Source organism: Scomber japonicus, chromosome 11 (assembly GCF_027409825.1).
Source record: "Scomber japonicus isolate fScoJap1 chromosome 11, fScoJap1.pri, whole genome shotgun sequence".
In the NCBI taxonomy this organism is placed as follows: domain Eukaryota; kingdom Metazoa; phylum Chordata; class Actinopteri; order Scombriformes; family Scombridae; genus Scomber; species Scomber japonicus.
Window position 1 is genome coordinate 19,106,757 of NC_070588.1, and position 12,958 is coordinate 19,119,714.

A 12,958-nucleotide genomic window follows, 5' to 3' on the forward strand; every position below is an offset into this window, starting at 1 on the left:
ACTAAAGGGCTGCATAAAGAGCGAGTTTAAGGTGAATAAGGAGTTTTTTAAACTGTAAATCATGCAAAGATATTCCAGTAGAGCCCCAGAATATAAATATAGACCCGGAAATGTGCATAATATGTCCTCTCTCACTTCAAGCAGAACTTGTGTTTATGGCTGCAACTAATGATGTGGTTTACATCATCAACGAATCTCCTGATTATATTCTCAATTGATTAATCATTAGGTCTACAAATTGTCACAACTTCCTGAAGCCATTTAAGTGATGTTGTTAAATAGCTTGTTTGTCTGACCAAAGATGGTTGGCTTACTACCACATGAGAGAAAAAAGAGTTACATCTTCACTAGCTCCCTACAACACATACCTAGGGGTACACAATCAGAAGTTGAGTTATAAAGACGTCGTCCCTGTGATCTGGCTTCATCCAACACCAGGTTTAAAATATAAAACCAGCCCCTGCATTCATTTGTGGGGCAAAATATCATCCCACAAACTAAACACATTGTGATCACGCTGATGAATTTCACCACAAGAGGAAAGCTACTCAAGAACACAACATCTTACAGCACGTTGGCGAAACCCAACTTTGCTATTCGATTACAGCCATTTCTAACAGAAACATACTTTATGCCTTGGTGTTTCTTCCATTGTACATTTTCCAGATTGAATTTTGAATCCTCTCCGCTGTAATTATGAGTATTTGACCAAACAATGCCCAGGGTATCTGAGTCAGCATTTCTCTAATTGCATGTTTGCGTTACTATCGTATTAGGTCTGGAAGTGGAGCAACACTCATGGATGCCTTGCAGCCATGTTTTCCCTCTAAAAATGACTTCACAGCCCTGACTTTCTGGCACGTCCACAGCCACTGTGGTTTTGGCCAAAGTGTGCTGCAGGGAGAGTGAGAGACACAGATGCTTCGTATTATCCTGGCTTCCTAGCTTACAGTTCCTTGGAAACTGCTGCCATGGCTTGGCTGAACAGAAAACCAACACAACACCAAAACCTAAAGACTATGAATTTCATAATTTCATTCTGGAGTCAAATGAGCAGTTCTGTGCCAGGAAATGAACCTAAAAGACAGTAAAAAGCATAATATAAGGAGAGGAGTGGTTTATAGTAGTTGTACCCCATACAGCAGTGGACAGAAAAGTATTTATTTGTTTTTCTTTCAGTGTGCAAGAGCAGATACTACATACTTTAATGATGTCTCTGGTTTGGAAGGCCCTTCCCTGCCTTTGTGGTCCGCAATGCTTACATTACGAAGTTGATGAACCAGCCAAGAGGTACTGCAAGAAAACACCTCCCTGTTATAGAGTAGAATAATGGTAGATAATAACCTCATGTCTTTTCAATTTATAATGTGAAAATGCTTTGCCAAGAAGCAGAGAATAATGAGAGTATCCTTCCACTCATGAATAGTTTTCTGTATGAAAAATGATGGCATATAATCCACACTATTTATCATATCACAGGATCATTCAGCAATTTGTCAGGAATAGAAGCCTCCTAAGGGATTATTCAAAAGAAAAAAGTCCATACCACAAGCAGGTCAGTACTCAATAATTCAAATGTCTATGAACCTTATATACTGAGGCTACAGCTACACAAAAACATTTGTTACACAATACTATACTGTATTTGTCAAAGAAAAATGATCCAAAAACAAACCTTGCTATTTACAAATCCAGCTGATACCAAGCAAAAATATAATTCATTTGGAGACATATTTCTGGACACCTGATGACTGTAAGTCCAATCTTTACTCTCCTTTCAGCTCTGTTTTTGGTCTCCACCAGCTTCTCATATCTGGCTCTTCACCTGTTAAATGCTCCACTACGTTCACCAGCTAGCCACTTTATAGTGCTTGGCAGGTTATGTACAGTTCAGAGCTTTTTTCTCTGGAAATGTCTTCTTGCTGCGACTGGAAACAAGGTTAATGAGAAAAAGTGGACCAAAACAGCACATTTGTGGGCCATAAAATAAAAACAATGAGCTGAAATGCCCCCTTGTACTGAGGGGGATGAGGACTTTTCAGTGGGTTTGTGACTTGGAGCGAACGAGTCTTCACATAGACGATATGTTGATTACAGCACCTTTAAGGCTCTTCTTCGTGTGTGTTTAATCACGGCCCCCTAAAGTGAAGATGTCCTAGTCTGATTTAAAATCTATCTACTCTCCATATCTATCTGTCTATCTCTCCCTCTCTCTCTCACACACACACACACACACACATGCACACACACTGCACCCATCCTCCAGTCGTCCTAACACCCTCATGATGCCATCTGAAATCATGACTGTCCATTTAACTGCCCTAAGAGTGCAAATAAATCCCACAGGTCTAGTGTTATTATCAATCTTTAATTACAATACCTGTGACTGTAAGCATTTTTATATTTAGCTCAGTACAGAGACCACCAAGTGGCCTTTTATGCCACTCAAGCGACAAGACAACATTCTGTATTTAATCATATGTAAATTAGCAGGTAATTAGTTTTTATCTTGTACTAAAAATGTTCACATAACTGTTAATTGAATTCTGAATATTCTGATGGCCCGATGAAGCAATACAAGCATGCTGTTATCATTACTCATTAGCTTGAGAAACCTGCTCTTGTAAAATTCCTCAAGAAGGCCTAATACTTAATTGATGGCATTATACATGGATGGATATATATGCTAATCTCTCTACTCATATATATTCTTTTAGACATTGTTATTAAATGACCTATAATACAAGCAAATCTAATTAAGCACCAATTCTTGCTTAAAAAAGCTAGTTATTTATGAGAGGACAGTTTGCAACTGGACTAGTGTGGAATGTCTAACTTCTAACTTTCTAATTTGATGATGGTGTCATATGTCTGTCTTGCACTTTCAAAGATCTCCACAACGCAAACTTTCTCACACTTCAGCTGCTTTGATAGCAAATGACACCGGGCTGGAGACGGCCTTTCATTTTTCTACTTGCACACACTAACACTGACACATACACACTAGAGACATAATGAAGAAACTTGGAGACAGCAGACAAGACTTTCCGGCTAATCTAGTGGGGAGCTTCCCATGAACAGCCCCCGCCCTCCTCTGTGTCTCCCCCAGCTGCTGGGATCTCTTTCTCTGCATCGCTCCCGCCAGTCCTATTGTCCTCATCCTCACGCTGCCAACCTCTCACCCCTGACCCAGGACTTTACCCTTTTCAAACCCTCCAGGTCTGTTTCCCAACCACTCATTAGAAGAAGAAGAAACCTCCTCCATTCAGCAACAGCCGGTGCTACTCAACAGACCAACCACTCAGACCCCACCATGTCAGGATTCATCATCAGCACTATGACAACAGAGCAGCCGACACGCAGATCACTTTAATACCATTGTTCCTTAAGGCACTACGTCCTGGAGCTGGATCCTGGAACGACAGAGAGTCAGCTGCAACCTGAACCTGACACTTCAACCCCTGCAGAGATGTGTTCATCCACAGATTCATGAAGAAATCGGTTTAGTGCTTAACAATAAGTGGCTAATACAGTTCATGACATAAGAGAGATGGACGCTAATCTCTCCACTCATTCTCATATACTGTTCTCTGGGTGACCTCTGTGGAAATGGGTCAATCCATTACTTATTGCTTTAAGCACTAATAACACATTGTAACACATTTATGACACCATTTACTGTGATGCTGTGTCTAAAAATGTACACTGACCTATTCTGCACACACTTGATCCAACAAATAGAGATAATTATGTTGATCTCATCAATCATGTTCCTTAAATCCTACTGTTTCTGTAAAGATTCCATTTTTTCTGTCAACAGGGTTAGAGCAGTTGGTTCCTTGACACCGATTACGACCCTTTGCATAATTTCAAGTTTCCCTGCCTATAAATAAATAAATAAATAAATGGATTTTAATGTGACAGGAAACATTCTTATACTATTCTTATATTGTCTTGGGAATTTAAAAAAGCAAATATCCTTAACATAACCAGCAACAGGAAACAAAATATTTTTTTTAAAAGTACTATCTTTAATATACTTTCAAAGACCAGTATGTATTGTATATGTACACACAGTTGCAGAACGCTTGCTCTGTACATTCCAGATACTCCACTCATCCATAAAATGATCAGATGTGGTCCTTCTATTGTTACAGTATTGTTTCCCCATAGAGCAGAGGTCAAAAGCTAAGATGTCTTATGAGACATCTCAGTTGTGTGGCTATAATATTCATACAGCTAACTGATCTCTCCTCTGGTCTGCACATGGTTATGGGGTCATGCTGTTTTTCAGAAAGAAACATCTGGGATTTCCTCTCCCCTGAAGCTGATGTTAGCTGGTATTTTCTCCTTTCCTAACATGAAACCATTAAAAAAAACATAAAGACTGAAAATGCTAAAAGCATCACAAAAGATTTGATTACTCAGCTAAATGTGTTGTGAGTATTCCAAGTTGAATATATATAAAAATACATATTGTTTCAAACCCAGTGTTCAATTAAGTCAAATTGAAATCCATCTTCTCAATCCCCAAACAGAGTGTCTATGGGGCAAACAGCCTCCCCAAACACTCTCCCTCAGCTATTGGGTTTCCTGCATCTGCATCTTTATAAAAGCTCAGCAATTGCAGATTTTCATCTGCTTGGCAGCAGTATCTCTTCCTGCCTATCAAGCCTTTCTCGGGAGGATAATAATAAGCAGACAATGAAAACTCTCACTTGGAAAGCTTTTTCTTGAGCAGGAAAATATTCCTGGCAGAAGAGGACGAGAGTGCAGTGGTGTCTAACACTGCAGCACTTTCACCCAACAACATCCGCAAAGAGGAATCATGTGCATTTCCTGCAACATCTTCAATAAAACTGTGAGGAAGTCCTCACGGAAGATTTGTTTTTATTACAATCTTGCCACATCTTTGAATATCTTACATGCAGGATTTTTCACACAATCCTGAATATGGAGGCAAAGCAAAAAGTCATAAGGGGTTATTCATTTAAATTCCTGCTAATTCATCCCAAGCGTATCGCATTTGGCAGAATCCAAATGGTCTCAGGCTGTCTGGCGCAGCTCTTCATATGGTGAGCATTTCTCACTGGTGTGCTGGGGTACCCCAGATGCTTTTGTCTTACGGTTGTTTAGCAGCTGCGTAAAAGCACTGAGGACAAAGGCCTATCTGTGGAGGGTTGAATACACTCAGTGGGCACACAGCCAACAGCTCAATCCTACAGGCTCCCACAGTTGAAAAGCAAACTAATGAATTCTGCTCTCACTCCTCATAGATGATCTTACAGGGAAATTAGCTGGAGACCCCTTTATTTCTTCTTATATCACCCAAGTAGTTTCACATCTGAACTGTGGTTTTGAGCTACAAAATAGGTATCTGTTTTCTTTTAAAAAGGAAGTAAGTACATGAATTCAACCAATCGAAGTGAAACACTGTCTTAAAAAATGGAAATCATACATGCACTTATAAGAGGAGAACAAATTTATTTGGGTCTTAAAAGAGATATATATGAATAAACAAACAACCAAAACAAAAAAATTAAAGAGATGAAAGAATACATTATGTTAAAATCAGCCCTTCAAAAATGTTGATGTAGCATCTGTGATAATAGGCTAAGACACCTGTTGTTCAACCATACCTGCCCTTAACATATACCTTACTTCTCTTTGAGCCTTGATATCTTATTTACAGACACAATTTCCTCCAAGTCATAAAAGAATGGATCATTATCAAGTCAGCAAACATCTAGCGGCCCTTTAAGCTGATGTATGCTTGAAACAAACTAGTTTGTATAACAAATCTTTCAATCACAACTGAAGGCCATTCAAAGTCATGGCGTGTAATATATGAAAATCTCTCCACCAGGTATTCATGATGTTGCAGCTGTACATATATAGTTAAAGAAGTGATTGGGTGAAAAATGAAAAAAAGAGAGCTTGAGATGGAAAACAGTTGAACAAGGCCCTCTGTCTTCTAACATGGTGAGGACAGAAGCATACTGCCTTACACTACCTTCAGCGTTTAACCCTAGTGATTACCCCATGGCTCTAATCCTCTGGCCCAGATCCTGACCATCACAAAGACAGACCATAAGCTCTATAGACCTCTCTCTAAACTTTGAACTTCTTTGTCTAGAGCATTCATACTAGTCACTCTCCAACACTGCATGCATTTTGATCCATTTAGTTGCGTACCAAAGACTAGCAATAGAAAATAGGCCATTCTGGGAAAAACATTATTGACTATTTAAATCAATGTTTGCTGCTCATGTGATACAGAGAGAGTGTATCAAAGTCTACACAGTGTTTTAGGTGCCATAGAAAATGTGGCAATTCAGAGTGTCGTGGTGTGGTTTACTGTAGATAGCAGAAAACACTGCAGTTAGGCTGAATGCTTGTTGAATGTGTTAGTGAAAGTTCATCAGCTGCAGGGTCTCTTTGCTCCCCCCCCCCAACCCATTATTTCCCACAGGCCTTCTGGAATGATCATCTGACTGTGAACAAAACACTGATACAGATTGCTGCTCCACTGGCAAATATCACCCCTGCACTCTGCATGCAAGCGCTGATGCCAACATAATGGTGAAACTGCAGCAAAACTCGAATTAGACAACCTTATTATGCATGTATTTGGCAGTTTAACCTTGATAATGGGTTTTTTTCTGAAGTCGTGAAGATAAGATAAAGGCCAGATTGTATCTTAGGCATATTTTATACAACACCAGGGTTCAGCTGCCTGTACATATCTGAAAGGCTGCAGCCATTTCCAGACATCGAGTATTCTCAGATATTTAAATGCCATCCTGTCTCTCCCATGCGGCAGTGTGACTGTGACATCTCTAACAAGGGTGAACTTCACACACACATATACACACACACACACACACACACACACACACAGTCACCCACTTGCATCCATTCTGTTCAACTTGTGAATAGGCTTTTAGTAAAAACGATGGCCAAGGCACATGCTTGAACAGGCATCCCCACTCAGGAACTTCTATTCCTATCATTTCATGTCACAATACTCAATGGCCCTCTTTGTTGTCAGAGGAGTTATTAAGCTCAGCAAATTAACATGACCGCTCTGGCAGACCTGCATGCAGTTCTGGAGGGGGGAAAAAATAGATGGAGGCAGAGGAAAGCAGTGAAGATGAGAGAGGAAGTGATGAGAGGAGGGAGATTTCCAGGCTAACAAAGTGAAGCAGAAAGGGAAGCAGAATATGAATGAAGTCTTGATTTAACTAAAAGGGTCTCTCAAAATTCTGTGGGTCTCATTTACTGTATAATTACCAAAGATGCTCGGTCATATCCTATGCCAAATGGAAAGAAGCCCAGAAATCATGCAACTATGACAGCAACTACCTCATTACTGAGGATATTCAGTGTAATTAATGATTGCAAACTGAAGACGAAAAGCAATTTAGGAGTTCAGCGTTTCACTTTGGTTGACTGCTTTGGGATGGTGGTGGTGGTGGCGGTGGCTGTGGCAACAAAGGGGGGGGGGGGCTAAGCAAAACTTGGGAAGGACTCAACAGCCAGCAGTCAGACGTTTCTCCATTCTCTGTTTAAGAGCTGCTGAGATTGACCCTAAATAGCTGGTCCAACATAAAGCTCAGTCCACATCAAGTGGGCCTGGTCAGGTAAGGATAACCCTTTGTCTCTAACCTCGTGGGTAACCAGCTTCACTTTTCCACGATTGGGGCAGCAACCAATGAGAAGCTGCAGCATGTATTAACTGACACACTGTAGCCTGTACTGTACATTAACTGCCAGACAGGCAACTTACTGCTAACCAAAGAGAGAGAGAGAGAGAGAGAGAGAGAGAGAGAGAGAGGGAGAGGGAGAGAGAGAGATAGAGAGAGAGAGAGAGAGAGAGAGAGAGAGAGAATTTAAAAAACAAAAACTGGCCAATAAAAAATGGGGAATGAATAAATGAAAAAAGAGAGTTAAGAAGTTGCATATAATGAACTGGCCTCACTGAAGGCCTTTGAAAAGGGTTAAAAATTACATGGCCTTTGAAAAGCCATTTCAATTGATTTATGCAACAAAAATATTTCTCTTGTACCCCCTTGTCACACACACATATTTACACCTAAATCAGGGATATAGAGAAAAAGGGTGACATGCAGCAAGGTCTGGGTTGGAATTGTTGGAATTGAACCCAGGCCACTGCATCAAGGTTTTACTGTTGGCTACTACATGTGTGGTTGTGACAGCAGGCAGCAATATTTGACAATTCAGATGAAGCACAGCCAAACTTTATTTAATGTTAGATATATAGGGAGCGAGCCCAAACAAGCAACTACACTTCAGAAATTAAAAAACACTATCCGCAACTATGAATATTTGTATGTGACTTTACAGAAAAACAAGCCCAAAGTCGCTTATTTTAAGGAGACTTGGCAACTGTGCCCTATTCCGTAAAAGAGCTACACCACCAAGAGTTTCCCAGGCAATGACACAGAGGTTGACTCACATTTTGAAACAACACTGCATGGAGACCCCCAAATGCTACTGATTTCCAAATGAATGGATATTTGGCATTAAATTGATTTATTTTTTGCCTCCAGGCCAACGAGAATCCCTGCCATGCCTGTACAATTATGGTGGATTCACTGGAGTTCTTGCGATATCAGTCATAAAACTTCAGTGACCACTTAGTTACAACTGAACTTCTTAACTATATTTCAGACTCACAAAATTCAAGGCAGGTATCTTTTTGGAGTTAAGTTTCTCTGTCAGCATCCTCTGGCCATTTCTGCAGTGAATCATCTTGTAGTCTTGTGTTCTGTTCTGCATCTCTGGGGAACAGAAGCATGTTCATATGAACTGTAATTTGCCTCTAAGCACAATCTCCACGAGTCAGCTGAAAGCAGGGAAAATTATCTGTCTCCCTGTTATTGCTCTGCCATCAGTTGACAAGTTGTTCCTTTCCAGAGCACGAAAAACACCTCTGCTGGCGCAGCATTAGCAGTCATGGCTCTTTCCTTTCCTCAGACTCAGGATGCAGGGTCATAGTCCATACAGAGTCCACCACATGTGTCTGTGACAGTGATCACTGCTGTTGTGCAAGCTAAATAACTGGACACTTTCCAGACATCCTAGCTCAGGAACAGGAACGCACAATGTTAAAAGAGCACAAGATAGCCGACACCTCCGAGACACGTCCCAGACACACATGTAAAAATCATTACGGACGCCTATGCATGTGGATCACTGAAGAAAAAGAACCAATGAGGGGATTTTTATCATGAAGTTTGCACTATAATGAAGAGACACCAGATTTAGGCCTCCACATGTACCAGAAAACCATGACTCACAAGCAGCTGGGTGGTTCAACAAGAGCAACATGTTTAATCCGTTACATATTAAAAAACTGTCCGATGTGATTAACTTACTCTTTCTTGAATTACTCAAAAACAATGATGTAACATTTGGATTTGATTCACGCCCAGCTTTGATGACCTTTACCAAAACACCACCACCACACTGAATACAGAAGACTCAGACTAGAGGGTTCACAAGTTTCCATAAGAAAAAACAATCTTTTTCTTTTTTTTTTTGTGATCAGGCTCCAGCTCCAAGAAGAACAGACGCAGTGTTCATAGTCATGTCCATAATTTGCTGAATTTGATTAGTTGAATCTCCAGTCATAAGACAGCCTTAACTGTTGAGCACATAATTCAATTGTCTCTGTAAAAACATAACTTGAACAGCTGGTTTATGTTCCACACTGTACTAAACTCAGAGCTTTTGAATGTTTTTGTTTATCCAGATGTCACCACCACCTAGTTTAGTGCTTATGATCATCTGCAAGAAAATATATTTAGCTTTCTAAGAAGTATCATGATTTTCTTGCTTAAATGAGTATGATCATCACATGCAAGAAACTACATTTTTTATCTTCACTTTTTCTCCAGATTGTTGGCTCTACAATAAAATAAGTGTTGTTATTGAGCAGCCAAATCCTGTTGAATGAGCAATGGTCACAGGACTGACACCAACAACATAATAAGATAGTTGTGGAAAATGACTTGCTGCGTCCCTCTGAATCGACAGCCACACTGAGCTCAGCGGATTGAGGCCAAGTTATCCTCCCACACCCTGCACACAGGCCAATGCACTGTTAAATCATTCCATTGCGAGGACAGAGGAGAATCTCTCTGACAAAAAAACATATAGCCCCACTCGGAGGTGAAGTTCACCGTAAAATCAAATCAGACATAAGTTACATAACCTCTGAATGACATCTTCAACTCTCCATTTCCAGCTCACTGTCAACTTCAAGGCATCCTGTTTATTTTGGGCGTCATGGACATACTTAATCCATTTTCTGTTTTCAAAGCTATATTGCATGAAACACAGCAAATCACAGCTCAGGGGATGATATCCATTTCTCTGACACAACAAAAAACTACCTTTATAGCAAGTCTCTAAAATAATCTCCTCATTCAAAACAACAGGATATACAATTTTTCCTTAAAAAAAAGGCCATAGAGAGTGTTTGAATATAAAATGGATGCTTTAACAAGTGGACAATGCACAAAGGTCGATTGCCATGCACTAATCCATGAGACAGAGAAAGAGGTTCTGTGGGGACTTCGTTCACAGGGAATCCACTCTGAAACTTGCAATTCAGTGAACTTCTCTCTACATTAAGAGCCACTGAAGTTGCACAAAGGAGCAGCTCCAAATTAGGAGCACAAAGACGCCTCTGTGGGAGCTTCAGAGTGAATTAATGAGCATTGATACATATTCTCACACAGTGTTCTTCCCTGGCATCGGCTGCAAAACAGAAATAACACAAGCCACAAAAAAGTCACACAAAGATAAAAGTGCTACAATAAGAATTACAATGATGGGATCTGTGATATGTGTTACACTGTAAAATGTTGAGGATGAGAAGAGTTGAGAGTGTGTTTCCTGCACTTTCGGTTCACACAGTTTCAAGTCAGCAAGAAATTATTAAACATCCATGGCGTGAGTGTCTCACTTCTTCCATGCCCCCCCCCAAATTAGAAGTTCTGGCATGACACACAGTGTGCAAGGCTTCAACTATGGAGTATCTGATTAGTTAAGTGCCCACTTATTCTCACTTACTTTTAGTCATAGTTTACCAGAAAATTCAGCATTTTTTCTTTATTCATAAGACAATCATCACTAAACAATGCAACAACATGATCAATGATTGCCAACTGAAAACAAGTTTAGATCATATAATAGATTGATCCTGATAGTTCACCGCTTAATTGCTATTGAAAGCAGTAGTAAAAGAGACAGTAGAGGCAGCAGCACGTTGATCGGGATTTAACACCTCCATAGATAAGAGTAGACTGCAGGAATCCTGATAGACTTAATCTCTCTAATCGCTTTCCTCAAGTTGCTTCAGCAGGCTTCTCTAATGCCGATTCTCTTGAAACCGGGTCAGGGAAACAGCCTACTTCTGCAGCACTGGTAGCTTGCTTCAATGAAGTTTGTGTAAAAAAACAAACAAAAAAAACAATCGGCGCGCCCCGAAGTTTCAGCGACAATGATTTCACAGAAGAAGCATTCTGATCATCACGAATCCGTGGATGGATTCGTGTTGCAGCTTACACTGGAGCATTCGTTGATTTAACTTACCCATTTTGTAAAAGTTTCCCAATGAGTCCCGAAGTTGAGAGATCAGCTGAAAGTTGAGCCCCAGCTACACTGATGTTGAGTCCTGGGATGCGCACTGGCCGCCTGGCTGCTCCAACACTCAACGCTGAGTCCCTTTGGAGACAGCAGGGCTGACGTCACCACAAAGGGGATTACTGATGGGAGGACGGAGCACTCTAGCTCAGGCTGGGCGCCCCCTCACCTCCTCAGACCTCATCGGGAAACTTCACTGATCACTCAGGTCAACATGAACCACTTCATCTTGCAATCCTGTGCACAAAGTCCCCCTGTAGTATATGTCTGGATTATCACAAACACTGTGAAGCTGATGAAACGATCTGATTATGTCCTTCCAGCTCTTCTCTACACTGTGTGCTGTCGATGACATACACACAGCAACTCAATGTTCAGGTTAAATTGTTATCAGGTCAGCTGTGCTCTGCTTTGTCAAACTGACAACAGACAGATGAGCTGTTATCACGGGTCAGAGGTCACCAAATGAGCTTCAGTTTCATGTATGGGGAAAAGAAGAACAAAGAAGTGCTTTTTTGCAATAATTTGTATTGATTTAACTTTTTTGGTTATGTGCACAATCCTTAACTTTAATATACCGCATAAATACTATATGTTGAAAGAGTATCATTTCTCCTACCCCTTACCAAACAATCCCATTACCCCCCAACTACCACCTTCTATATGTACAATAAATACTTGTTTTTAAACATGGAAAGTTATTTAAATGCATAGGCATGTAATCAGTACTTTCCTTGTAAACTACACATATACAGGTTGACATATGCATATAGAGAATTATAGTGTCTGCAGCAAAAAACAAAATGACAAAGTAACCATTTTACATGCATGCACACCCACATATGCATGCATTCATAAGGTTTTTTAAGATATATCTTGTACTTGACATTACTTATGTGGTTCGGGGTAAATTGCGGTCTTTCACAAAGATGGGGGCCTTTAGTGAAACAATGCCAATCACCATCAATCTAATGTGCCGGTATCCGGTATCCAAGGAGGTCTGAGCACCCCCTAATCCAAGCCAGTCTTTTCATTGGTGGCCAAGTGGGCAACTCTCAATGGGTTGTTTCATGGTCAAACAGGGCATCAGCCCAACATGGCGAGCACAAACACTGCCGAAAGGCAAATATTTAATTGGTCAGCCTCATAGTTACCAGGAGAATGTCATCTTTAAAAAAAAATCTAAATTCAACATTTATTTCGTCTTTTTTTTTCCTTTTCATGGCAACAAGTTTTTCTTTTTTGATATTTTCACTCCTTCCATCTGTAAATATGAATATTG

At 40.4% G+C, this 12,958-nt stretch overlaps 1 protein-coding gene across 2 annotated transcripts in view; it reads right to left on the reverse strand.

The window, feature by feature from the left end:
* The window catches only part of gpm6bb (glycoprotein M6Bb), a 28,142-nt gene extending 16,396 nt beyond the window's left edge, over positions 1-11,746 (reverse strand). For both annotated transcript variants that reach the window (XM_053328945.1, XM_053328946.1), the window contains exon 1: positions 11,626-11,746. In XM_053328945.1, the coding sequence (XP_053184920.1) occupies positions 11,626-11,629 (4 nt within the window). In that variant the 5' untranslated portion in view covers positions 11,630-11,746. The remainder of the gene's footprint in view (positions 1-11,625) is intronic.
* Positions 11,747-12,958: the final 1,212 nt, after the last annotated feature.